The 27,808-nt window shown below is 48.6% G+C and overlaps 1 protein-coding gene across 1 annotated transcript in view; it reads left to right on the forward strand.

The window, feature by feature from the left end:
• The window catches only part of LOC147112964 (putative uncharacterized protein C6orf183), a 40,987-nt gene extending 15,265 nt beyond the window's left edge, over window positions 1-25,722 (forward strand). Inside the window, exons 3-7 of the mRNA XM_085997783.1 lie at window positions 7-117; window positions 1,575-1,688; window positions 3,598-3,792; window positions 12,513-12,678; window positions 25,604-25,722. Coding sequence (XP_085853909.1) covers window positions 7-117; window positions 1,575-1,688; window positions 3,598-3,792; window positions 12,513-12,678; window positions 25,604-25,722 — 705 coding nt within the window. The remainder of the gene's footprint in view (window positions 1-6; window positions 118-1,574; window positions 1,689-3,597; window positions 3,793-12,512; window positions 12,679-25,603) is intronic.
• Window positions 25,723-27,808: the final 2,086 nt, after the last annotated feature.

Below are 27,808 nucleotides of genomic sequence, written 5' to 3' on the forward strand. Positions count from 1 at the left end.
TGGAAGGTGGCTGAAGCTAAACCACTTTTAATTCAGGCGGATGTTATGCAGAGAGAGCTGGAGAGCTGTCTGAAACAGGAGTACACGGCTGACAGTTTACCTCTTCTCCTCCACCAGGTAACATGGCGTTTTCAGTACGTAAATAGTGTAAAGTGTTTCCCCCAATCTTCTCTCTGCTGAAGGCACCGACTCTATCTGTGGTATAATCAGTGAGCACCAGTAACCCTTCAGTATTTTGCTCAACTAGCCATTCTTCATATGTAATCCAAGGCAGGATCTTCGGTGACAAGAGGATGTCACATGAGTGTCCAATCCAGCCCTCACCACATGTTCACTCACTTGCACTATCCAGTGAGGGTCACTGATCGTAATCACGAATGGGAACCCTGGTTGATTATTCCCTCCCTACTCAGGGTGTTGAGGTGAACTGTACCATCTGACCTGCTGCCTCATCTGGGACTAGCTAACTTGGCACACACCAAGAATCACACTTGAGATCATCTGGTTTATATGTGCCTATAACACACCACAACTCACAGTCTATTTGCTCATTGGGGGGAACGAACTGCATAGTTAAAGCTGCCTATTTTTGCCAGCTTCTATTACTATGTTTCAAATCTTATGTTTAATTAAATATATTGTGTAAATTCCCCTTTAACACAAATTTGCCTTGTATTAAAGGTATTGCGTTTTTGTCAAAATGCCAGTTTTGGAGGTGTAATACTGGATATGAATTGCTGTACAGTTCATTCTCATTAAGTGAAAAATCTTCTTTCCACAACAGGCGTTCACATTGAAATGTGAGCAATAAATTTCAATGGGCATATTTTTAATTGCAACAGGTGATTGTCTACAAATAATGTCTCCAACTCTGGCCTCTTGTGCATCTCCCCTTCCCTTTGCCCCACCATTTTTAGCTATCCTTTCAGTTGCCAAGGCGCCATGCTCTGGAATTCCTACCTAAACCCCTCTGCCTCTGCACCTCCCTCTCCACCCTCTTTAAAATCCACCTCTTTGACAAAGCTTTTGGCCACTCCTCCTAATATCTCCTTCTTTGTCTTGGCATCCATTTTTGTCAGATTGCACCTCTATGAAGCGCTATGGGATATTTTTCTACGTTAACGGCACTATATAACTGCAAGTTGTTGTTGTTGTGTGGCAGTGGTCTATCTAAGGGAAAGGAAAGGTTATCGGGGATTCTATCCAGCTTTGTAACTAGCATCTCTTGAGGGACGAGTGTGGAGCGGCATTAGGGGTAGCCTCTGAAAAGTTGTCCCATATTTCATCAGAGAGGTGGCAAGCTAGCGAAATGGAATAAAGAAAAATAAACGTTACTTTTCTGATGTGGTTAGAGCTTGTTGGTTATTCTGATAGTGAAATCTTGATCTATCTCAAGTTAAATATGATTGGTTGACTTTTGCCTCATAGCTCTGTGAAGCAGCAAAGCGCATTGAGTTAGCACTACCAACACTGAGGTGAAAAGCATTATAAATTTAGTAAGCTTCATCCCATTGCATAGTGTGTGCATTTAAATCTGTTGCTGTTGTTTTCATTGAATATCATTTTTACGACAGTTTTTCACAGATCGGATCCACCAGTTAGTTCAATGCAAATATCTGCACATGCTCAGATGGAAAAGATTTTGTCAGCATACTAACGTTATTGAGCAACTTTATCCGCTGTATAAGGTAGGTCATCAATTGTAACCTTTGAACTCGTTCAATAACAGTGCATGCAGTCACTAGGCAGTACCTTGTTTCTGCCTCAATCCATTTTGTTGGTATATTGCAAGGGAGAGAAGTTGCTTGGGAAAGAACACCAAATAGTGAAATGAAAACAGAAAATGCTGGAAATACTCAGCAGGTCGGGCAGCATCTGTAGAGAGTGAAACAGAGTTAACGTTTCAGGCCGATGACCCTTCGTTAGAACTGGAAAAAGTTGGAGATGTAAAAGGTTTTTAAGCAAGTGTGGGGGCAGGGAGAGGGGGGAGGGGAGGAAAGAACAAAACGGAAGGTCTGTGATAGGATGGAAGGCAGGAGAGATTAAGAGACAAAAGGGATGATGGTGCAAGGCAAAAGGAGATGGTAATGGGATAAGTTAAGAAACAAAAGATGGCTCTAGATGGCTCAAAAGGTGGCCTCGATCCAAACACAGACTGGGGTCCTGCTGTCACATTCGTGGCATCGGAAAACAGAAATCACCACAAAGCACCACCTTTAAGGTGCTACTGCAAGGGAAGGTTGCTCTGTCCCTGTTCCCTCTCTAATGATGTGGTTTGAATATTTTATGTTATTGCCAATGGGAGGAATGAATCAGATCACGACTGGGTTTTCATACCAACAAGTAGCATTTGCGCCTTATAGAAAGAAAGAGCATCTTGTCACAGACTCAAGACATCCTAAAGTACTTTTGAAGCACCATTACTGCAATGTAGGCTTTCACTAGCGATGCAATGGGATTAAAATCTTCTCCAATAAAATCTTCCCCGGCAGTGCCCCGGACTGGATATTCAGCCTTAGCGCCTGCCGCTAGGAACGACAGGTAGAGGAGAATGTTTTCAAGTTGGGAAGGGGCTGGGGGAGTGCTATTTAAAGGCGGGCGCTTCCTGCCTTTTCTTGTCGGCAAAATATTTGGTTTTAATGCTGTCCTAAGGAGTTTTGGCCCTCAGCACCACTTTTGAGGTTCCTAAGCGCCGAGCTCTTTCCCTGGGCCTATCCATTAGTGCTTCCAAGACAATTGCTTTTGAGGTCTCACCAGGCCAAGATTCAAGGCTGCAATGAGCAGGGTGTGAATGGCCAGCAAGATGGCCCCTCCCCTTTAAGAACTAGACGACGCCAGTATATCTGGCTTCCATGGTAACTGGCATCGCCTGAGCTTCGGTAGCGTTCTGAGGTACCGCCTTGATCCCTGACATTTGCGTCTTAAGAGAGGTGTGTAGCGCCTGATTTAGCGCTCAAAACACCTCCAGGGGTGATAGAGGCGAATTTTGCAGTTGGATGCGATAATTAGCGTTGGGCGCTAAACTTTGCGCCCGGCCGATATTAGCGCCCCAAAATGGGCAACACCCAATTTTTCCCCCTAATTACCCTTTTCACAAATCTGGACTGAAACTTGAGATTCCTACTATCATTATGTGCTGGTCTAGCCAGTTGAAGGCAGTTCCAAACATAAGATGTTGGTTGTCTAGTTTATTAATGGCTTATTAACGATTAACAATGAATGTAAATGTCTATTTACAAGTGATATAATTCTAGACAATGATGCTATCTAGGAAAGAGGACCATCGGCCGGAGAAACAGTGTACCAAACTTCATCGTTGGTATTCTGTGCAGAGTTTTTAGATTGGTACAAAATGTTGAGGTACAACAGCTCTTGTTTTCCTGGCAGAAACATGGAAGTCCAACCTTGGAGCTTGTGTGAAAATCATGGACTTTGGGGTGATAATAGAGCTTGTGCTTCTGGTGTTTGTACTTCCGGTGAGGTGTTAATGGGGACGTTCATACTGGGATTTGGTGTGAAGGAGGCACCCTTGACCTTTGCTGCAGGCATCTTGAAGCCTATTGTCTCAGTTAACCTTTTCTTTTCTCCACATTACAGAAACAAATTTCTCATATTATGAAGGAGTACGATGACGCTGTTCAGAGAGCTCAAAGGCTTTCAGTAGCCAGAGAATGTTTTTTAACAGAAACAGGGAACCCCAGTAAACTTGTGACCCAGGAAGATGTGGTTATCTACCTGCAGTGGCTGGTGTGTCATTTACACTCTGTCACAACTATCCACAACTACTTGAGGGTAAGATAATAAAAGAGGATGTACTGACTGTTCTGCTTGACTGTAATCCTGTTACACATATATTCTGCTTAGGTGTATTTTTAAAAACGTAGCCATCCCATTAATTTTTATGCAAGTCTGTTCTGTTCATTTTAATTATTCTTATTTAGGGATTTTGTACTAAAGGGCTTTCTGCTGACACAAATGTAAAATTATAGGTTAAAGTTCTCAGGCAATTCAATGAAGTATAATGCATTTGGTATAAAGCCAAAGTCTTGAAACTAACTCGTGAGGTTTGCACCTGAATTCTACTACACAATGTGGCCCAGAATTTCCTTGAGTCTGGTGCAGTGTCCTGAAAAATGGGCAGAGAACTGGATATGCCGAGTCCCTGCCAACTCCAGGAGTTCCTGGTTGGCCTTGTGAGGGGTGGAACCTCCGTCTGCCTCTTACAAAGACCAGTGATGCCAAGGGAGCGGAGCCAGGGCACGGGGACTCCTTACACTGGGACATCCTGCTTTCCTAGTCCAGAAGGGACCCGATGAAAGATTGGTGGTCAGTACACTGAAAGCGATGAGGTGCAGCAGCTTCCAGAAGGACGGAAGTGGGGATTCCACGGGTCTGCTGGAGGGGCAGGTGGTCCTGGATGGAGCAGTGGCATTGGGGGTGGGGAGGGTGGGGGAGAGCGGTGGAGGAGGGACAGAGTGGTGGCGATTGGGGGGTGGGGTGGGGTGGGGGGGAGGCAGTTGGCTTTTATTGTATTAGACAGGTCAGGCATGTCCTGTTCAGGCATGCCTCTCAATCCATCAACTTCCAATTGGAGGGAGAGGGAGGGAAACAAAAAACGAAAATCAGGGGCTGTGACCGAGCAATGATAGGAGGCCTTTCAAATAATCAGAATCTCTGAAGACAGCAGACACTCCGGGAAGCAATCCAACCATTACCAACCTGAACCTGATGGCTCGCCTCCAAATTCTCCGTCTCTTACTGCCCCCCCACGGAGCTGTAGAGCTGCCTCCTCATGTCTGCTCAGGATCCTGATGGTTCCTCCCTGATCCTTCACCCGCAACACTCCCTGCCCTTTTAATTGTGCGCATGCTGTTCCTCTGCAACAGAGCGCGAAGATCTACAAACTAACCCGCAATGTCATGACCTGTCCAATGCAATATTGCTGATTTACTAATGTGCTGTTGTCACCTTTACAGCCATGTACAAGGCTGTGCTGCAGTGGAAAGAGGCTTCGGTCGGTTTCCAACATCTTGACAATTCTCATTTGCTTGTTGTATCCAAGAGAAATGCAGCCTCCTCAGAGAAAAAGGACGCAACTGCTGCCAACGACATAAAGTCGTTGTGCAAGCGCAGTTCCAATGGTTTTTTGGTTATTCTCGCTGGACTTCGTAGGCAGCAGTCACTCTGATATATTAATGTGGTTTGTTCATGAAATAAGTCTGCTCTCTCAGGTGGACATAAAAGATCCCATGGCACTATTTCGAAGAAGAGCAGGGGAGTTCTCCCCGGTGTCCTGGCCAATATTTATCCCTCAATCAACATAACAAAAAACAGATTGTCTCGTCATTATCACATGGCTGTTTAGAACATAAGAAATAGGAGCAGGAGTAGGCCATACGGCCCCTCGAGCCTGCTCCGCCATTCAATAAGATCATGGCTGAACATCGACCTCAACTCCACTTTCCTGCCTGATCTCCATATCCCTTGATTCCTCTAGAGTCGAAAAATCTATCTATCTGAGCCGTGAATATACTCAATGACTCAGCATCCACAGCCCTCTGGGGCAGAGAATTCCAAAGATTCACAACCCTCTGAGTGAAGAAATTCCTCCTCATCTCAGTCTTAAATGGCCTACCCCTTATCCTGAGACTGTGCCCCCTAGTTCTAGGCACTCCAGCCAGGGGAAACAACCTCTCAGCATTTACCCTGTCAATCCCCTTCAGAACCTTGGATGTTTCAATGAGATCACCTCTCATTCTTCTAAACTTCAGAGAGTATAGGCCCATTCTACACAATCTCTCATCACAGGACAGCCCTCTCATCCCAGGAATCAAAATTAAAATTTGAATTGGTGTTTCTATCGGCTTATGTTGAATTTCTGTCAGCTTATGTTGAATTGGTGTTTCCGTCGGATTAATGAAAGTTGACAGCTTTCGGCAGTTTCTGGTAGTTTCCGGTTTGTTGGCAGCAGTCACTCCATAAGAAAAATCCAGATCGGTCATCCTTGGACCCAGGTGCCCTCCAACGTTCCATTGTGATAGTTCTTTCTGGTGCATGCAATGTAGCTTTTCACTCGGGCGTGGGATGTTGGGAGAGGGACGTGCGGCTGCCAGGGTACCTTGTGAGTTTAAAAACTGTTCCATTCATTTTTTCTTTTACGCTATGTCGTCATGGGTGCTGTGCAGGTTGAGTCATGCTTCCAGCGTGATTTCAGCATCTGTATAGGAACTTGTGCCTTCACCTACCTTGAGCAATCTGGTGTGAATATTAAAGTGTTTATGGCACTGAATAGCCAGACACGGGGTGCTTGAGATGGCACTGTCTACCTGAGCTACCACCCTACAAGTCACTTGAATTTCCTTTTTCTGGGGATTCTTTTCCTATCACTTGTTCCCTTATCACTGCCAATGTGACCTCCACCACAACTTCAGAAAATCTTGGGCCTTTGGTCATTGCACACTTTCCCAAAATTGCTGTTCCTTCTGCCATTGGAATTGTTACTTGAGCTCTAGTGTGCGTGCTCGCTCTCTCGGTCTCTGTCTCTCTCTGTCTCTGCCTGTCTATCTCTCTCTATCTCTCTTTGTCTGTCAGTCTGTCTGTCTGTCTGTCGTCTGTCTGTCTCTGTCTGTCTCTGTCTATCTCCTCTGTCTATCTCTCTGTCTGTCGGTCTGTCTGTCTGTTTCTGTCGTCTGTCTCTGTCTGTCTCTCTCTGTCTGTCTATCTGTCTCTGCCTGTTTGTCTGTCTGTCTGTGTCTGTCTCTGTGTCTCTCTCCATCTGTCCCCCTGTGTCTCTCTCCGTCTGTCTCGATGTCTATCTCTCTGTCTCTGTCTGTCTGTCTCTGTCTGTTTGTCTGTCTCTCTCTGACTGCCTGTCTCTCTGTCTCTGCCTGTTTGTCTGTCTCTCTCTGACTGCCTGTCTCTCTGTCTCTGTCTGTCTGTCTGCCTCTCTGTCTCTGTCTCCATCTGTCTCTCTCTCTGTCTCTCTCTGTCTTTCTGTCTCTCTCTCTCTGTCTGTCCCTCTCAGTCTGACTCTCTCTGTCTTTTTTTTAATTTGTTCCTGGCATGTGGGCGTCGTTGGCAAGGCCAGCATTTATTGCCCATCCCTAGTTGCCCTTGAGAAGGTGGCCTTCTTGAACTGCTGCAGTCCGTGTGGTGAAGGTACTCCCACAGTTAGGGAGGGAGTTCCAGGATTTTGACCCAGCGATGATAAAGTAACTATTTCCAAGTCAGGATGGTATGTGACTTGGAGGGGAACTTGGAGGTGGTGGTGTGCCCATGCGCTTGCTGCCATTGTCCTTCTAGGTGGTATTTAATGACAAAGATGATAGTGGATTTTGCATGATATTGATGAGCAGAGGTTCATATCTTATACAGGACTCAAATGCCGCTATTGCATTGACTCTGTATAATCTAATTAGTACCTAGAACAAAGCCCCTGTATCCTGACAAATTTCTAGAACCATGAACTTGGCCTGGAAACAGACATCTCGGCCTTTGCTTTCCACCCCTTACCCCACATATCTGGGGGAAGGTGGGACCTGGGCCTCTCCTCACATGTAGATGCTCCCCCTCCACCCCACCCCGCCTTACGCTGGCTAACCTTCCGGCATCAGGGTCGTACTGGAAGTGGGCTTCACTGCCGGGAAGTCCTGGCTCGGGCCTGCTGCATTGTGGGAATGCAGGCAACCTTCTTGCTGCAAATGGGAATTTCATTAAAAAAAAAACTTTTTTTTTCTCATTCTCTGGATGTGGGCATTCCTAATTGCCCTGAAAAGGTGGTGGTGGGCCTTCTTCTTGAACCATTTGACTTGTTGGGCCACTTCCGAGGGCAGTTAAGAGTCAACCACGTTGGTGTGGGACTGGAGCCACATATAGGCCAGACCGGGTAAGGACGGCAGGTTTCCTCCCCTACAGGGCATTAGTGAACCAGCTGGGTTTTGGTGACAATCCAACAGCTTTGTGGTCACTTTTTCCTGATACCAGCTTTTTATTTTTAAAACTGAATTTAAACTGCCACGGTAGGATTATGAAATCACGTCCTCTGGATTACTAGTCCGCTAACATAACCACTACACTCTGTACAATATGCAAGATTCCCCTCTGTGAGCACTTGCACTAATTGCTGAATGTTGGATGCCAGGGCCAAACAGGCGGCATGTGCAGCCACATTTCCAATGGTGCAAACGGCAGCAAAACCCCACGGCAGGGACCATGGGCTGGATTAACCTCCACAATCAGAAAATGGAGTGGTGAGGCTGACATCCGCCTCATCACCACAACCTTAAATTTCCTTCCCACTGCCCCCATTGGGACTGCCACTGGCCACCCCTTCCCCTGCTCAGCCTCCTGGCCTATTTCCCTCTTGTCCACCTCAATAAATGATGCTCCCCAGGATGACCTGTAGGCCTGGAGTAGCAACAGAAAGGCCCCCAAATTCTTTAAATGGAGGGAGAGGCCCGTGTTAGAGGCCTTCGTCCCTTCTATTGCTGCCCCAGAGCCTGAACCTATTTAGGCCTGGGCCTCAGCTGAGAAATTTGCCATTTTACCTCTGGGCCACTTGCGCCCCTTTAAGGTTGCCTCTTCAAGATAAGATATACTTGCTCTCGAGGCAGTTCAGAGAAGGTTCACTCGGTTGATTCCGGCGATGAGGGGGTTGACTTATGAGGAAAGGTTGAGTAGGTTGGGCCTTTACTCCTTGGAATTCAGAAGAATGAGAGGCAATCTTATCGAAACATATAAGATTGTGAGGGGGTTTGATCGGGTGGATGCGGGGAGGATGTTTCCACTGATGGGTGAGACTAGAACTAGGGGGCATAATCTTAGAATAAGGGGCTGCCCTTTCAAAACTGAGATGAGGAGAAACTTCTTCACTCAGAGGGTAGTAAATCTATGGAATTTGCTACCTCAGAGAGCTGCGACATTAAATACATTTAAAAAGGAGATAGACAGTTTCCTAGCTGATAAGGGAATTAGGGGTTACGGGGAGCGGGCAGGGAAGTGGACGTGAGTCTAGGTTCGGATCAGCCATGATCCTATTGAATGGCGGAGCAGGCCCAAGGGGCCGTATGGCCTACTCCTGCTCCTGCTTCTTATGTTCTTATGTTATGTTCAAATAGTGCCGTGGCCTCCTCACTGCAGCACCACTGGGGGTTACTTCTGTTGCACAGCTGGGCTCCATCTTGGTGGTGGCAACCCTATCAGGAGCCTGCTCTGCATGTGCAATGACCCCCAGTCAGTTTCCTGGGCCAGGTGTGCAGTGGTGTCGGAGGAGAGGGCAAAGAGGAAAATGCAGCTTCACATTTCTCACTTTTCGCATAATGTTTTACAGACTTATTCTGCCTCGACAGACTGCCCCCCCCCCCCAACCAGGAAATGGGGAGAGGGGAGGTGCACAAACGTAGGGACAGAGCCGAGCATGTCCCCAAGCACCTTCTGTCTGCCTGATTTCTGCTGAGATGTTGGCGGGGAGGGTGGGGGTTGATAGTCGAGGCGTTCATCTCCCAGCTTCCATTTGAAATTTGCAGCAAGTCTTAAATACGTAGGGATGGAATTTCATCTTCAGCACCTGGGTGGTAATCTGGTGGGTGGGGGGGTGGTGGGGGCGGTGGGGGCGGAGGGGGGCGGATTGCCCACCTGTTACATTTCATTCCATTGATTTCAAATGGCATGCAATCCGCCTGCCAGATTACCGCCCAGCCCGTGAAGATCTACCACATCGAATTTTATAACTTTCCAATGAACTTGGGAAGGAGCCATAACTAATAAATCAAGGCTAATAAGTAATGCAGGCTGTTGCTATAGAGGATACATAAATCAATTTGCACTTTATTACCTGCAGTGACCTGAAAATGAACTGATACGTAAATGCAAGTGTGCCAAATGTTCCTCCACAAAATCATCGATGGCAGGAATTCCTTCCTGATCCTTGTCACTGTGAGACACAGCAGCTTCCAACGATTCTTTTTGAACGTACAGTACTTTTTCTTTTGAGTATCAACAGATTTGTGAACTACAAACATAAGAAATAGGAGCAGGAGTCGGCCATTCAGCACCTCGAGCCTGCTCTGCCATTCAATAAGATCATGGCTGATCTTCTACCTCAACTCCACTTTCCTGCATTCTCCCCATATCCCTTGATTCCCTTAATATTCAAAGATCTATCGATCTCTGTCTTGAATATACTCTACGATTGAGCCTCCACAGCCCTCTGGGGTAGAGAATTCCAAAGATTGACCACCCTCTGAGTGAAGAAATTTCTCCTCATCTCAGTCCTAAATAACTGACCCCTTATTCTGAGACTATGGGGGTGATTTTGCCAATGGGGGCGTGTTGGAGGCAGTACTGCTGCTTGTCGGGTCGATGTCCCGCCTCCATCGACTTGTGGCCAACCCACGCTATTTTCCCTTGATTGACCTTGTTAAGCCTGCCCAGCGGACTTAGCAGGCCAATTAAGGGGAAGCCGGTTACAGCGTATGACGTTTCATCTGTCAAAAATTTTTGACAGATGAATTGTCATTGTTTGGCAGCTTTGAGAATCTGTCAAATACTGACATTCTCTGTTGTTTGGTGAGTTCTTGTACTCAAGGCTCACCAAACCTCTTTTGTGAGCAGAAAGCAGATGGCTGTTTCATCGGAGAATGTAGCAGCCATTCTGTCATCTCTGCCATTGAGATGCCGGCGCCTCCGCATCCCCAACGATTGAAGCCTGCAGGAAGAAACAAAGGTAAGGAAACTTTTTCTATCACTTTTCACTCACCTCACACACTTACCTCTCCACACTTGCACCCATCACTCAACTCCACAGCGCAGATTTGCACCCCTCCGACCCCTGCAGACCCACTGCTCGCCTCGGTGACCCGGGCGGAGTTTCCCGACGTTGGGAAGCCTGCACCTCTGCTGGAAAAATGGGGATGTTAACAAGCAGTTAAGTGGCTGTAATCCTCTTCCTGCCTCCAGGAGACGGGACCCGGTGCGGGTCAGGTACCCACCTCCTGGGAAGATGGCACGGAGGCGGGTTGGGGGTGGGATGGGTACCCGCCCTCAGATTCTGCCATTTTCCCGGCAGTCCCGCCTCCAAACCCGCTTCCCCAGAGCTGGCAAAATCGCTCCCTATGTCCCCTAGTTCTAGACTCCACAGCCAGGGGAAACATCCTCCCTGCATCTACCCTGTCATGCCCTGTAAGAATTTTGTATGTTTCAATTAGATCACCTCTCATTCTTCTAAACTCTAGGGAATATAGGCCTAGTCTACTCAATCTCTCCTCATAGGACAATCCCCCCATCCCAGGATTTAGTCTGATTCATTGCACTCCCTCTATGGCAAGTATATGTACACAATACTCCAGGTGTGGTCTCACCAGGGCCCTATATAATTGCAGTATAACTGTCCAATGTACACCCGGCAAATACTTTGTAAATAAAAGCAGAAAATGTTGGAAATACTCAGCAGGTCAGACAGCTTCTGTGGAGAGAGAAACAGAGTTAACGTTTCAGGTCGATGACCTTTCGTCGACTTTGTAAATTTTGTTAGCTCAGTTGGCTGTGTACTGACATTGGAGCCAAAGGGCCTTGAATTCAAATCCTGAGTTCTGAGGTAGATAAAATGAGTACCATGTCTTAGGATGCAGGGGGGAGGAAACAGGAGGCCGCAGGTACTGTGAGCGAGCAGTGCTCACCACACTGTTGCAGTATGTACTTTGGCGCACTCCTGGCAGTTCGGACGAGAGTATGAGAGACCCATTTCTAGTTGCCATATTTACCTGTGGCAAAAAATGACCATCAAAGTGTTGAAATGTTACACAAAATCATTCATGGAGAAAGTAGGCTGTTGCTTTCGAAGCACGTAGGTACAGAGAAACTGTTTCCTCTGGTGGGGGAATCCAGAACAAGAGGCCATAATATTAAAATTAGTGCTAGGTCCTTTAGAAGTGAAATCAGGAAGCACTTTTTCACACGAAGGGTAGTGGAAATCTGAACTCTCCCCTCAAAAGGCTGTGGATCAGTTGAAATTTTCAAGACTGAGATCGATCGATTTTTGTTATGTAAGGGATATTGAATAAAGGCGGGTAAATGAGTTGAGGTCCAGATCAGCCAAGATCTAATTAAATGGCTGTAAAGGCTCGAGGGGCTGAATGGCCTGCTCCTGTTCCTATGCAGAAGCATGAGTCAAAAATGCATGGCTGCTATAGGTTATTAATTCCTTTCACCTGTGGCTTCAAATTCTTGACTCTCATAACCCATATTGGGCCAGCTGGACCAGGTAGGTGATGCCAGCCATCAGTGTGCTACAACTAAGTCTGGGCACTGAATACAATTTTTGGAAAACCACACTGCAGTTTACAGTTTTCTTTTTATTTAGGTGGACTTTGGTGACATGGCTTTTGGAGAAGGTATATGTGAAAATGTGAATGGGATTCCATACCTCTAAGTAATTCTTGCAGAAATGGTGAGACATTGCTTACTAAGTGAACAGACAAGACAGCTCAATTACTGTGGTTTCCATTATGTTGCAGGTGTTACAGTACCTGCCCATGTCTCATAAGATTGAGGCGACACCTGAGAAGCTTTTTGATGCCTTGGCAGATGATGAAGATAAAGGCAGCACCATCACACTCTTTTCCTCTTCACGTGCTCCTACCCGTCCCAGTACAGCTTTCTCTAGTTTTTCTGGATCAGCTGGTAAGGAATCAAATGTCATGAAGAATGCTTCACAAAGAATGAAAAGGTCTGCAACAGCTCTGTCCAAACAGTGATTATTCATTGAAACTTACTGTGAAATTATAAATAGAAGTTGCACATTTAAGAGAAAGATAGGTTGCAGTTTCATTTGGGACACCATGAGGACATCACCACTTCTTTCCTCGGACCGGAAAGATATCATAGAGTCATCGGCCTAGAAATTGGGTTGGGGCGCCAAAGTGGCGCAAAAGTCGCCTGAGCGCAGGATTTAGCGCAGCGTTCGAGGCTTTAGCGATCGTCAGATATTCAGTTCCATTGCCCCTAGAGGGAGATGGGGCGAGGCTCGAGGCGCTCCGCGTCCCTCTTAGGGCGCTGAAACTGAATATCGCAGCGCAACGTGCCGCAGCGCCACACGCTGCGGCACGGCACGCTGCGGTACTGCAGGCCTTCCTCCCATTGTTAAGGGGGAGGGGCCTGCAACAGCGCGATCCCCGCTCGCGAGTGCCGGTAAACGAGCCCGGCACCAAGGAGAAGTGCCGGGCTATCGGGAAACAGTCGGCAATGCCGCGGGGGGGGGGGGGGGGCCAGGAGGCCGGGGACGGAGGTGCTGGCAGGCGGCCGCCGAAAAAGGCGGCCGCCCCGCACCTCCACCTTAACTTGCGCCGCTGCCGGCACAGTAAGGCCCCGTGAACCGGGCGCGGGTAGCGAACGGTGCAACTGCGGCGTTCGCTACCAAATATCGTGAATGGGGCGCTGCGCACACTGATGATGTCATCGGTGGCGGCGCAGCGCAAATGGCTAACGCCACCATTAGCGCCCCTGCTGAATATCGCGGGAGGTGCAGCCAGTGGCGCTGCAGCCACTGACTGCCTCTTTAGGCGCGAACAGGTGGCGCTACTCACCCAATTTTTCCCCCATAGAGTCATAACGGCACAGAAGGAGGCTATTTGGCCCATCGAGTCTGTGCCGGCTCTCTGTAGAGCAATCCAGTCAGTCCCATTCCCCCGCTCTATCCCCGTAGTCCTGCAAGTTTATTTCCCTCAAGTGCCTATCCAGTATCCCCTTGAAAACATTGAGTGTCTCCGCTTCCACCACTCCCGTTGGCAGCGAATTCCAGGTCATCGCCACTTGCTGTGTAAAAAAGTTTTCCCTCACATCCCCCCTGTATCTCTTGGCCAAAACCTTAAATCTGTGTCCTTAGTCCTTGTACCATCAACAGGGAACAACAAAGGAACGGCCTTTCCCCGTCTAGCCTATCCAAACCCGTCATAATCTTGTACACCTCTATCAAATCACTCCTCAACCTCCTTTGCTCTAATGAAAACAAATCCAGCTTCTCCAACCTGTCCTTGTAGCTAAGATCCCCCATCCCCTGAACCATTCTGTTAAACCTCCTCTGCACCCTCTCAATGGCCTTTACATCCTTGTAGTGAGTAGTGTTCCACTAGCGTCTGTGCTGGGGGCACTCTTACTTACCATATTACATAAGTAATCTAGATTTAGGAATTCAGGGAATAATATTGAAATTTGCTAATTACACCAAGCTGGGGGCATGGGGGGTGCCGCAGCAAATTGTGGTGAGGATTTTGAAAAATGGCAGGAGGACAAAGATCCGCTAGCTGGGTGGGCAGATAGGTGGTAGGTGCAGTTCAACATAGACAAATGTGAAGTACAGGAAACTTCGCGATATCCGGCACCGACGGGACCGGCGTGATGCCGATCTATGAAAACTTCCGGACAGACCAGCACTAATGTTGAAGAATACGGAGGTTTTCATCTCCGTATCTGACAACAAACACTGTTGCTTAGCAACAGCTTGTAAACAGTCGGCCCGTACCTTGGAAGCGTCTCTGTAGCTTAGCAACAGCTTCAGAGAGGCTTTCCAGAGACTGAGGCCTAGAAATTCATTGACGCCACTTTTGGGGCGCTAAAGTGGGGCGTCCGCTAAAGTTAGCATCCACCTCCAAATCTAGGCCACTTCTCCGATATTCATTAGCTTCGCCCTACTAGTTCGGGCGAGCGCTAAAACTGCTGTTGGACGCCTTCTTTGGGCGCTAAGCCGGAGGCGGTGATCGATAGCGCCTAGGCCGGGCGCAGCACAGGTGCGGCCATCTCGTGACTGACAGCAGACACCCTGGCGCCGGCCAGCTCTTAAGGGGGAAGGGATTGACTGTGTCTGCTGCCACGCCCTGGATAGTGGAGCCCTCCAGCTAGGCCTGAACACTGCTGCTGGACCCAAATAGCGCCTGAAGCCATGGAGAAGGCCCGTGAACGTGCGCAGTGCTTCTCAGAGCGTGATCTGAGTGTGCTGCTTGCTGCTGTGGAGAAGAGGCGCCATGTTTTGTACCCGGACAATGGCAAGAAGGCGACGGTCCACGCCTACAGGACAGCCTGGAGGCATGTCGCCAGCAAGCTGTCAGCCAACAGCGACGTCCCCAGGTGCCCAATGCCGCAAAAAGATCAATGACCTCACACGCATTGTCAGGGTGAGTACCCTTTCCAATGACCTCCTCATCCTTGCATGTGCACCTCACATTATGGGCAAAGGGACCTGAAAGCTCTAATGGCCAGCCTTCATCCAGCAGCTATGGCACAGGCATGAGCATCAATTGCACATTCTGCACTGAACACACTGGCCAAGCTATTCCACCATGGGAGGCAGTGCACAGCAGATCATGGCGACACACTGGCCAAGCTATTCCACCATGGGAGGCAGTGCACAGCAGATCATGGCGACACAGTGGCCAGGCTATTCCACCATGGGAGGCAGTGCACAGCAAATCATGGCGACACACTGGCCAAGCTATTCCACCATGGGAGGCAGTGCACAGCAGATCATGGCGACACAGTGGCCAGGCTATTCCACCATGGGAGGCAGTGCACAGCAGATCATGGCAACACAGTGGCCAGGCTATTCCACCATGGGAGGCAGTGCACACAAGGTCACGGCGACACACTGTACTTAGAGGCCGTCCTTTCTCTTGCAGGCCAAGCTGGAGAATAATCACAGGAGCCGGACTGTGACCGGGGGAGGACGACCCCATTTCCAGCCACTCACCGACCTGCAACATCGCGTGGAGCGCCTCATGGGTCGCCGGGTGATTGGGCCCGTTGCATGTGGAGATGCCGACCCTGTTCTGGGAAGCAATGGTAAGGACATCACCTTTTGCACCTCTGTCGTCCCACTTGCGCATCAGAACTACATCCTTTGCCACTGTCCGACCAATGCGCTGAATGCCACCACTCATGCATCCCGCACTGACGCCCTCTCCTCACTCTAAAGCTACTCTTGTGCCTTCCTGCTTTCAGATGGTCAAGAGGAGGTCCCTCAACTTGCCAGTGACAGACCCTCCGAGGAGGAGCAGGAGGAGGAGCAAGAGGAAGGCGGCACATCAGGGGAACCCTCAGCCGCGGCCACCCAGGCCAATGTAGGGGACATGTCTTCCCTGGAGGGCAGCGTGGCGGAAGTGTCGAAGGGGAGGGGAGCTCCTGGGACCTGCGTGCTGCAGAAAGGCGGGAGGGGGGTGGAAGCTCGGCGGCCTTCTCCCCAGAGGGGGGATGCGTCGGAGGGGAGTCCAATTGCTGGGCCCAGCGGCCTCCAGCAACGTAGGAAGGGTCGGGCAGCTCAGCGGCCTTCTCCCCAGAGGGAGAGTCCGGCCTCCAGTCAGGAGATGCTCTTCGCCGAGGAGATGGAAGGCCTTGAAGACTTGTCCGCGGACTCGGAGCGCCGGCACACGGAGCTCATGGCGGTAGTGTCACGGTTGCCTGAGTCCATCGATTCCCTCTCTCGGAGTGTGGCCGAGTTCGGGCCCTTAGAGGCCACCAGTCGGGCGGAATTCCGGGCAGATCTTACAGCGACTGGCCAGGTGATTAGTGGTGCCGTCCAGTCACTGGCTGCTCTGCTGCGGGCAGTGAACAGGTCAACACGGGCACTCACTGCTGCCACACTCGCTGTGTCAGCCAGGCATCGCCAGGGTACCCGGCGCGCTGCAGCAGCACATCGGTCTGTCCCTCGGCAGATTGGTGCGCATGCTGCAGTGCTGGCCCGGGCGAGTGCCAGTGTCTCAGGTGACCAGCGAGCGCCTGCCATCCGCCAGCTTGCCGCCATTCCTCCAGCCCCCACTGCCACTCCCCCAGTGGAGCTGCCAGGAGCTGCTGCAGCGACTGATGCTGGCCAGCCACAGCTGCAGCAATCAACAGCCGGCCGCTCGACGCCCAGACCTCGACTAGGCCGACCCCCAAGGGCATCTGCCATCACGACATGTGCCCCTCAGGAGCCTGCCCCCAGCCTTGCAGCAGCCAATGGCCTTACTTTGAGGCGGAGCAGCAGGGCGGGCAGGGGCCACACAAAGATGGCCAAGGCATCGCCGTAGCGGGCCAAAAAGTCGAATGTGTGGCCAGTTGTGTTTGTTTTTTGAGGCCGAGATTTGGATGTTTGTTTTTTGAAGGCCGAGGATGTGATGTTTGTTTTTTACGAAGGCCGAGGATGACGGCCATTTTAGTTGCACTGTTTTGTTAATCCTCTCCAGGTTGTGGGAGCGAGTAATGTGTTTGAGTGTTTTTTGGGGGTTTTGTCTGTTTTTGGTTTTCATGTGGGAAGGGCCCTGAGTTTGTACAATAAAGCATTTTATTTATTCACATTGTCCATGTTTGATCTTTGAAGTGTTTGTTGCCTTAACCGGCTGCGGCCTTGCGGAGCGGCTGCAATCATGTTCTATCATTGGCGCAAGCCATTCCCTGACAGGGGGCCTAGAAGTGATGTTCAATAAGCCGACGACGGGCGGCCCTTGGACCTTGTGCCTCCCTCCTGGGCTGGTACTCCTCGTCCTCGTCGTCCTCATGCTCCTCCTGCTCCTCCTCCTGAGGTGGTGGTCCAACGTGAGGTGGCAGTGCCTGAGTCCTGCGGATAGCCAGGTTGTGCAGCATGCAGCAAACGACGACGAATTGGGAGACTCGATCCTGCGAATACTGGAGGGCTCCCCCGGAGCGATCGAGACAGCGGAACCGTTGCTTGAGCACGCCGATTGTTTGTTCTATGAGGTTCCTCGTCGCTTGATGGCTCTCGTTGTATGCCTCTTCAGCAGGGGTCGTGGGCGCGCGGAGCGGGGTCATCAGCCAGGTACACAAAGGATAGCCTTTGTCCCCGATAAGCCATCCTCTTGGGGGAGGCTGTGCCTGGAACATGTCAGCCACAGTTGTCTGTCGCAGGATAAAGGCATCGTGGCTGCTGCCTGGAAAGCGGGCATTGACAGCTAGGATGCGCTGCCTGTGGTCACACACCAGCTGTACATTGAGGGAATGGTAGCCCTTCCGGTTGCGGTAATCCTCGGCATGCTCAAGAGGTGCCCGCAAAGCCACATGCGTGCAGTCAATGGCGCCCTGCACCATGGGGAAGCCCGCTATTCTTGCAAACCCCACTGCACGCTGCTGCTGCTTGTCCAGGGTCATGGGGAAGGAGATGAATTGATGTCTCCTTCTGAAAAGGGCTTCGGTCACCTGGCGGATGCAGCAATGCATGGCGAACTGGGAGATGTTAGCGATGTCCCCAGTAGCGGATTGGAAGGAGCCGGAGGCATAGAAGTTGAGAGCCACCGTCACCTTCACTGCCACCGACAGAGACGTCCTGCGCATCAGCTGTGGCTGCAGATCTCTCTGAAGCAGCCGGCAGATGTCTGCAACCACCTCCTTCCGGAATCGCAGCCTCCTAACACACATCGCGGCAGACATGGTCAGATAGGAGTTCTGCTGGCGGTATACCCTGCATGGGTAAGGCCTCAGTTGGCGACGCCTGTTGCCCCCTCTGCGTCTAGCCAGGGCTGCCACTCTCTCACGGCATCTGTAAGCCCTTCTGGCATAAGGCTGAAATTCAGCGTTGCCACCCAATGCAGCCCCCATTATATGCTGGCAAACACTGAGCTCTGAATGAAGGCAAAGATAATTGGTAAGCTCTGGCCTGAGCCAAAAATACCTGTCCAAGTGTTGGTCCAAAGCAGTAAACTCTCCTCCTTGGTCTCTGTCCAAAAAACCGTTGCACAAGAGTGAATGCTGCAAAATGGCTGGCCTTTATACTGCTGGGTAAGTGCCCTTTAATTAGCGCTCCCCCCGGCCCGGCTGGCCTGTGTACCGTTCCACTTCACAGTCGCGCGGGACGCCCGGCGCACAATGGGCCGGCGCGAGTGAAGTTCCGGTTTGGGGCGCACAAAGGGCGTTGCACTATTATATGACGTCATGATCTGCGCGCGCAGCAGGGCGCGCGCTAAGACTTTGCGCCGGCGCTAAATGTGTCCTGAAGTTGGGGAGAGGCGCAGATTGCGCAGCGCCCGGGCGATAAGCGCCTAGCGCTCGAGATCTACCCCCCCCTAAGGCGCTAACGGCTGGCGCGCCCAACTGAATTTCTAGGCCTGACTGTTTAAAAAAATGCTAGGAGAAGAAAAAAAAAGAAAAAAAACCTAACAAAACGGCTGCTGATTTCTGCCGTTAGATCGAGGTTTCCGGCCATACAACCTCCGGATAAACCAAAGTTTCCTGTACTACATTTTGGAGGTAAGAACAGGAAAGGAAGCGCACCTTTGGAGTGCAGGAGCAGAGGGACCTTGATGTGCAGATCCACAGGACATTAAAAAGTCAAATTAAATCCTTGGTTTATATCTAGAGCCATAGAATGTACAAGCAATGAGGTAACAGTCAACTTGTACAAGACCTTAGTTAGGCGTAGAGTGCTATATGCAGGTCTACGTATTCTATAATCGGTAGGATATAAAAGCAATGGACAGGGTGCAGTAGATTCATTACATTTTACCAGGGATAAGAACTTACAGTTATGAAGAGAGGCTTCAGAAGTTAGGGCTTTTTTCACCAACGCCGAGAAGATTAAGGGGTGACCTGATTGAGGTTTTCAAGATTATGAAGGGTTATGACGAGGTGAAATGCAATCATTTCCACTAGTGACTAAGATGTTAACAATTAGGCACAAATTTAAAATAATTGCTAAGAATTAAAGGAACTGAAAAAATTTAGGAGGATTTTCGACCCCCGCCCAAAACTGTCGCGAAGCCAGTGGAGTGTCAGCACCACCCACCCAAGGCCGGTGTTCTGCACAGATCACCCGAAGCCGGTGTCCGGAATGTAGCCGTGTAGATGTGTTTAATCCACGAGCCACCATCTTAGCTCAAGGTACTCCGTTTGGATAATTGCACTAAGGAACCTAGATGTCACCTTCAGATGATGCTTCACACATAACCAATGCCTATTTAGTGACATATCCCACAGTCCAGACCCTTGGTTTTGACCTTCAGTGCTATTTGTGAGTCAAGCCCAATCGCTTCAGATGTGGAATAAGAACATAAGAAATAGGAGCAGCAGTAGGCCATTCGGCCCCTCGAGCCTGCTCTGCCATTCAATAAGATCATGGCTGGTCTTCTACCTCATCTTCACTTTCCTGCACTATCTCCATATCCCTTGATTTCCTTAATATCCAATGATTCCCTTAATGTGAATGATCCGATAATTGAAAGAAGTTACGCCTTCATGACTGCAAGATGTCCCAAAGCGCTTTGCAGCCAAGGAAGTAGTTTTTGTAGTATAGTCACTGGTGCAAAGTAGGGAAATGTAGTAACCAATTTGCATACAGTGAGATCCCACAGCACTGAGATACATGACCAGATAATCTGTTTCACATCCGGGCAGGGATTAGTTTGAGGATTATCCAAGCATTTGTCCTTTTCATGGGCTCCGATGATCAGCGAAGTCTCCTGTATGGAAGATTTAAATGTCTGGTCATGCACCAGTTCTAACTAATCGCTGTTTGAAAAAGTGGGCACAGCAATGTCGTCACAGTTAGTCTTTGGTCCAGAAAAGCCATATTCAGTGTGGGCTCTTATTCCTTACTAGATCCGATCTTGTGTTGTTTTGCCCGGTAACCTCAACAGATCATCAGGCCCCCCTGTGCTCCCCTTCTGCTGAAATCTTACAAAATTCACGTCGCGATATTCCATTTTTTTTTCTTCTTCCAAGTTCTTGTTAAGATATGAATCAACTGTTCTTTTATACCTGGTCCCTTTTGTCTCCCTGGCTGTTTCTACACCTGTGGACAAGGGAGCGGCGGGTGAGCACTTTGCCTTCAGTTCATATTATTCAATATTCAGGAAAGATAGGCAAAAAGGAAAAGGAGGTGGGGTAGCATTGCTGGTTAAAGAAGGGATTAACACAATTGAAAGGAAGGATATTAGCTCTGATGATGTAGAATCTGTATGGGTAGAACTGAAAAATACCAAGGGGCTGAAAACGTTAGTGGGAGTGGTATATAGACCTCCAAACAGTAATGCGGAGGTCGGGGATGGCATTAAATGGGAAATTAGAGAAGCGTGCAATAAGGGCACAGCAGTTATCATGGGTGACTTTAATCTACATATAGATTGGGCTAACCAAATTAGTAATAATACTGTGGAGGAGGAATTCCTGGAGTGTATACGGGATGGTGTAGTGTATGTACCTTTAAGGGGAGAACTACTTTTTACAGCTCCTGTATACTGTAGTACCGGCAGTGACCACACCTGTATATAACCCTGAGTATGGATCTGTACAGTTAGTTTTAGAGTAACCCTCATCCAGTAAACACCTGTTGATTGTTCCCTGCAGTCTCTTGTCAAGTTATTGAAGGACACACAACCTCAAGATACACGGATCTAACAGATGGTTTCCTGGACCAATATGTCGAGGAACCAACTAGAGATCAGGCCATCTTAGACTGGGTATTATGTAACGAGAAAGGATTAATTAGCAATCTTGTGCGAGGCCCCTTGGGTCAGAGCGATCATAATATGATAGAATTCTTCATTAAGATGGAGAGTGAAATAGTTGACTCAGAGACTAGGGTCCTGAATTTAACTAAAGGGGACTACGATGGTATGAGGTGCAAGTTGGGTAGGATTGATTGGGGAATGACACTCAAAGGGTTGATGGTAGATGGGCAATGGCAAACATTCAAAGATCGCATGGATGAACTGCAGAATTTGTTCATCCCAATTTGGAATAAAAATAAAACAACAAAGGTGACTCAACCATGGCTAACAAGGGAAATTAGGGATAGCATAAGATCCAGGGAGAGGACATATAAATTGGCCAGAAAAAGCAATAATCCTGAGGATTGGGAGCAGTTTAGGATTCAACAAAGGAGGACAAAGGGATTAATTAAGAGGGGGAAAATAGAATATGAGAGTAAGCTAGCATGGAACATAAAAACTGACTGTAATAGCTTCTATAGATATGTGAAGAGAAAAAGATTGGTGAAGTCAAGCGTAGGTCCCTTGCAGTCAGAATCAGGGGAATTTATAATGGGGAACAAAGAAATGGCTGACCAATTAAATACATACTTTGGTTCTGTCTTCACAAAGGAGGACACAAATAACCTCCCAAAGATGTCGGGGAACATAGGGTCTAATGACAGGGAGGAACTGATAGAAATCAGTATTTGTAGGGAAATGGTGTTAGGAAAATTGATGGGATTGAGGGCCGACAAATCCCCAGGGCCTGATAATCTACATCCTAGGGTACTTAAGGAATTGGCCCTAGAAATAGTAGATGCATTGCGGGTCATCTTCCAAAATTCGATAGATTCTGGAACAGTACCCATGGATTGGCGGGTAGCTAATGTTACCCCACTGTTCAAAAAGGGTGGTAGAGAGAAAACGGGGAATTACAGACCGGTAAGCCTGACATCGGTAGTGGGGAAAATGCTAGAGTCCATTATAAAGGATGTAATAGCAGAGCACTTGGAAAAAAGTGACAGGATCGGACAAAGTTAACATGGATTTACAAAAGGTAAATCGTGCTTGACTAATCTACTGGAATTTTTTGAGGATGTAACTGGTAAAATAGATAAGGGAGAACCAGTGGATGTGGTGTATTTGGACTTTCAAAAGGCTTTCGATAAGGTCCCGCATAAGAGATTAGCGTGTAAAATTAAGGCACATGGGATTGGGGGCAGGGTATTGACTTGGATAGAGAACTGGTTGGCAGACAGAAAGCAAAGAGTTGGAATAAACGGCTCTTTTTCCGAATGGCAGGCAGTGACTAGTGGGGTACCGCAGGGATCGGTCCTTGGACCCCAGCTATTCACAATATATATTAATGATCTGGATGAGGGAACTAGATGTAATATCTCCAAGTTTGCAGATGACACAAAGCTGGGTGGGCGTGTGTGTCGTGAGGAGGATACCGACAAACTCCAGTATGATCTGGACAGGTTGGGTGATTGGGCAGAAGCATGGCAGATGCAGTATAACGTGGATAAATGCGAGGTTATCCACTTTGGTGTCAAAAACAAGAAGGCAGATTATTATCTGAATGGCAATAGATTGGGAGAAGGGGAAGTGCAACGAGACCTGGGCGTCCTTATGCGCCAGTCGCTGAAAGTAAGCATGCAGGTGCAGCAGGCGGTTAAGAAGGCAAATGGTATGTTGGCCTTCGTAGCGAGAGGATTCGAGTACAGGAACAAGGATGTCTTGCTGCAGTTGCACAGGGCCTTGGTGAGACCACAGCTGGAGTATTGTGTGCAGTTTTGGTCGCCTTATCTGAGGAAGGATGTTCTTGCCATGGAAGGAGTGCAGCGAAGATTCACCAGGCTGTTACCTGGGATGGCAGGAATGACGTATGAGGAGAGATTGGGTCAATTGGGCTTATACTCGCTGGAGTTTAGAAGATTGAGAGGGGATCTCATCGAAACTTATAAAATTCTAACAGGACTAGACAGACTAGATGCTGGAAGGATGTTCCCGATGGTCGGGGAGTCCAGAACCAGGGGTCACAGTCTAAAGATAAAGGGTAAGCCATTTAGGACAGAGATGAGGAGGAATTTCTTCATCCAGAAAGTGGTGAACCTGTGGAATTCTCTACCACAGAAGGCAGTGGAGGCCAATTCATTAAATATATTCAAGAAGGAGTTGGATATATTTCTTAAGACTAAAGCGATCAAGGGATATGGAGAGAAGGCAGGAACGGGGTACTGAATTCGGATGATCAGCCATGATCTCATTGAATGGCGGAGCAGGCTCGAGGGGCCGAATGGCCTACTCCTGCTCCTATCTTCTATGTTTCTATGTAGGCCTCTAACCCAGCTGCTGGGAAGTGTTCAGCAGCAGTCTGGAGATGCCCCTTCTTCCAGTTCCAAAATCCCTCCCAGTTCGTGCCTCCATTCCTCCCTCCCCGCAATCGTCCGCCCCGCCCCCTTCCGCCCCACAATCTCTCCCTCCTGATTGCCGGTCCTCCTCCCCCCCGCCCCCCCCAATCTGCCACGCCATCTTTTCCGGTTGTCGGGGACTGTCCCCAGCAGTCCCCGGATGCGGCCATCTGCCACTGACTTTCCTGCCCAGCAGCCAACCAGCTTGTCAAGCTGGCCGGCTGCTCGGCGGGAAACCGAATTTAAAAATGGTAATGAGGTCCTGCTGTTAAATTCGGCAGGGCTTCTGCGTTCCTGGGATTTCTGGGTTTCCCCCTGCAACCTCCCCGTTCCCTTCGCGCCTCCCCGTAAATATCGGGAGCCTGGCTCGGCTCCACATTTCACACGGTCGAGTAGCCAAGGCTGGCATCTCAGCAAAGTGGGAGAACGACGTGTGGATCTTGTTTCTCTCTCCACCGATGCTGCCTGGCCTGCTGAGTTTTTCCAGCGTTTCCTGTTGTTATTTGTGGATCTTGCTGCTGTGAAGCTGTGCGTCAGCACTCCAACACCAGGAACCATTGCGCGATGCAGCACTTTTCTTTCAAATCATAGCAGAATGCTGATGTTTTGGGGGAAAAAATTTGGTTGCTTTGCGCCTTCCGTTAGCGCCCCAAGTGGTGCAAAGCACTTAGCGCCCGGGTCAGTGCTGCTAACGCCCCCCGCGAAATTCAGCAGGAGGTTAGCGGTGGCGGTAGTCAGTAGAGCCCTGTGACGCTGCACCTCCGGCGTTGACATCATCACTGTGCGCAGCGCCGCGGTCGCAAACTTGGCTCGCGCCCCCTGACCTATTGCCGGACGCTTTGTCCGACAGGGTCAGGGTGGCGTTTTTGCGGCCGGGGCGGTGTAATTAAAGGGCAGGTGCCGGGCAGCCACTTTTTTCGGGCTGCCTGCCAGCATCTGCCCCCTCTTGCCTCCGCTTGCGGGGTGCCGGCCGATATCCGGCAGCCCAGCGCTCCTCTTGCCGGCACCCCGGTCCCCGGTGGTCCAGCAGGGCCCCGGTGCACGCTGTGCTAGGCCTCTCCCCTTTAATCAGTGAAGGGAAGCCTGCAATACCGCGGCGCTACGTGCTGATGCAGGTGGCGCTGTTGCACGTAGTGCCGCGATATTCAACGTGAGCGGCCCAAGAGGGAGGGGGAACGCTTCCAGTAGCGCCCCGCCTCCTGCTTGGGGCACTACCATTCAATTTGAGGCTACTTTTAGCGCCCAAAAAAAACTAGCGCCCCCGGCAAAGTTATTGCCCCAAAGGGGGCGCGAGCCAATTTTTGCCCCTTTGTATTTTAAATGAAATTCTGCTCATGGTCAGATTATTCAGTGATATCAGAGTAGTGAGAAAAATTTAGATAACGTGAGTAGTATTTTCATAAACGTTGGTTAAAACTGTTAAATATTAGTGAATCAAGACCCTAATAAGAATTAATGGCCTTATTCGGCAATATTTAACAATTTTCAACAACTTCTACAATTATTTTATCCTGTTTCTGTGCTGTAGACTCTGAGTACTGCAATTTGATCATTGTAATGTGCAGTATATTGTAATTTGTAATGAGTAGTTTGCAGTCAGTTGGTAACTGTAATGTGTAGCGTACTCTAAGTCGGTGGTTGTAACTAAGCAAATTACTGTCATTTCATGGTGGTAATGAATGGTTTACTGTCATTTGCTGGTTGTAATGTGTAATGTACTGTCACCTGATCCTATGTGATTCCTATCAGGAAAAACCTCCGCTCTCCTGTCATCAGCCGGAACCCACACCGTCTCCATCTTCAACAAGTACTCCACTGTCATGGGCTTTGAAGGTAAAGATGAAGCAGAATTCAAACAAGTGTTGTGAAGCTTTAAATCTTTTAGGTTGCAGTGTGCGTCCTTATTAAAGATCTTCCTCTGTGACATTCAGCAATATTTATAATTAATTTCCCTGTTGCTTTCAGAAGTCTCTCAATTGCCACTCATGTTCCTCAGTCGAGCAGAGGGTGAGGAATCTTAGTCATAAACCAGTGTCCGTCAACAGTTGGATGCTAAAAAGTGTGCAGCAGTAAAAACCCAACAACTACATTAAAAATCCTAGCTAAGCTGGTTCAGTATCTTTCAACACTTTTCACTCAGAGAGTTTTCGGGATTGGGAACGCTCTATCTGAAAAGGTGGTGGAAGCCGATTCCATAAATAATTTTAAAAGGGAGTTGGACAGGTACTCGAGGATGAGTAACTTACAGGGTTACAGACAAAAAGCGGGGGTGTGGGACTAAACACGACTGCTCTTTCAAAGAGCCAGCACAGGCACGACGGGCCGAATGGTCTCCTTCTGTGCTGTAAGTTTCAATGATTCTATGAACACACATACAGTACTGTTGACAGACCTTAAAGAGTAAAACCCTTCTGCCAATTGTGCTACATCACTTGAAAAACTGAAAAATTATAATCTGTTGCAATGACTTCTCTTTTGTTGTAGGTGTGTTTGATTTTGAAGTTAACCTTTGTCTTCCTGTACACAAGCTCAAAATTGAGGAGTTTAAACCTCAGCTTCAGTACCTTGTTTCTCACTTCAGCATTGAATATGATGTGGATGATATCAAAAACACGGCTAATGAGATGGAGCTATTCACACTGGTAATATGTCCTTATATACTCAAGTTCCTAGAACTTCTATTCCCCTTTATTATTTTAGTGCTTCTGCCTCTTCCTATTTCAGGGGTTTGGGAAACAGTGCGGAGGACTAAAAAAGACTCCAGGAGGACATAGGCAGGTTAATAGAATCGGCAGACAGGTGGCAGCTGCAATTTAATAATTTAACGTGGAGAGGGTGATGCATATTAGGAGAAAAAACAATTAATGGGAGTATGCAATAATGTAAAGAAGTTGAAGGGGGGAGGAGGGGTGGAACAGAGAGACCTAAGGGTGCAAATATATAATTCCTTGAAAGTGCGAGTACAGGTAGATTAAAGCCATAATCATTTTGGGTTTTATAAATACTGGAACTGCATATAGAAGTGAAGATGTTGTGATAAATTTGTACAAGGCGTTGGTTAAACCACAAACAGAGTACCGTCTGCGATTTTGGGTGTCCTCTCATAGAATGGACATTAAAGTCACAGTACAGCATAAATTCCAAATGCTGTCCCCCATGCTCTCTGGTGCACGTGTTTCTAGGTGGAATTTTCAATTTCAAATGCTGCAGTCTGGTTTCTTTTAAACACCCGTTTTACTTCACAATTGATAGAATTTTAATCTTAAAAACAGGAAAAGTAAGTGTCCTTTGGATTTATCCATCATCAACAGAACATCCCTTTCCCAAAGGTTTCCATAACAGTAATCCTTTTTTTCCTCCCCTTCACAGAGGCTCCCCCCTCCACCCCTCCCCCATTTCAGTGACAATCTCCCTCTCCAGTGCTCCCATCCATCACTGCCAGTTCACAGCGACACTCTGCTTCCTTGATGTGCTCCTTACTGCCTGCAGATCATGGCTGCTGCGCCGACCTCACAGTTCTGCTTCATTCCTGGATCAGACCGTTCTTCAGATGGGAACGCCTGCTTGACAATGATTGCATCCTTTCATGTAAAAACATCTCCAAGCACTTCCCACAATTAATTATTTTTGAAGTGCAGTAACTATTGCTGTGTGGACAGAGGACTCAATGATGGACATGATATTAAATGTGCTAATGACAATTTTGGAATTTTCCCTCCTTTTTTGACCAAACATTTGGCATCTCCATGAACCAATATAACAGAGCTTAAAAGCTCCAGCAGACGGGAATCAAAATTTAAAAAAAAGCAGACGGCGCGATCTTGCCAGCCCTGGGGAGGCGGGTTTGGAGGTGGGACTGCTGGGAAAATGGCAGAATCTGGGGCCAGGTGCCCATCCCGCCCCCAACCTGCCTCCGTGCCATCTTCCCAGGAGGCGGGTAGCCGACCCGCACCG

The sequence above is a fragment of the Somniosus microcephalus genome, chromosome 9, assembly GCF_052327205.1.
Source record: "Somniosus microcephalus isolate GS21.2 chromosome 9, FLI_Smic_1.0, whole genome shotgun sequence".
Lineage (NCBI taxonomy): Eukaryota > Metazoa > Chordata > Chondrichthyes > Squaliformes > Somniosidae > Somniosus > Somniosus microcephalus.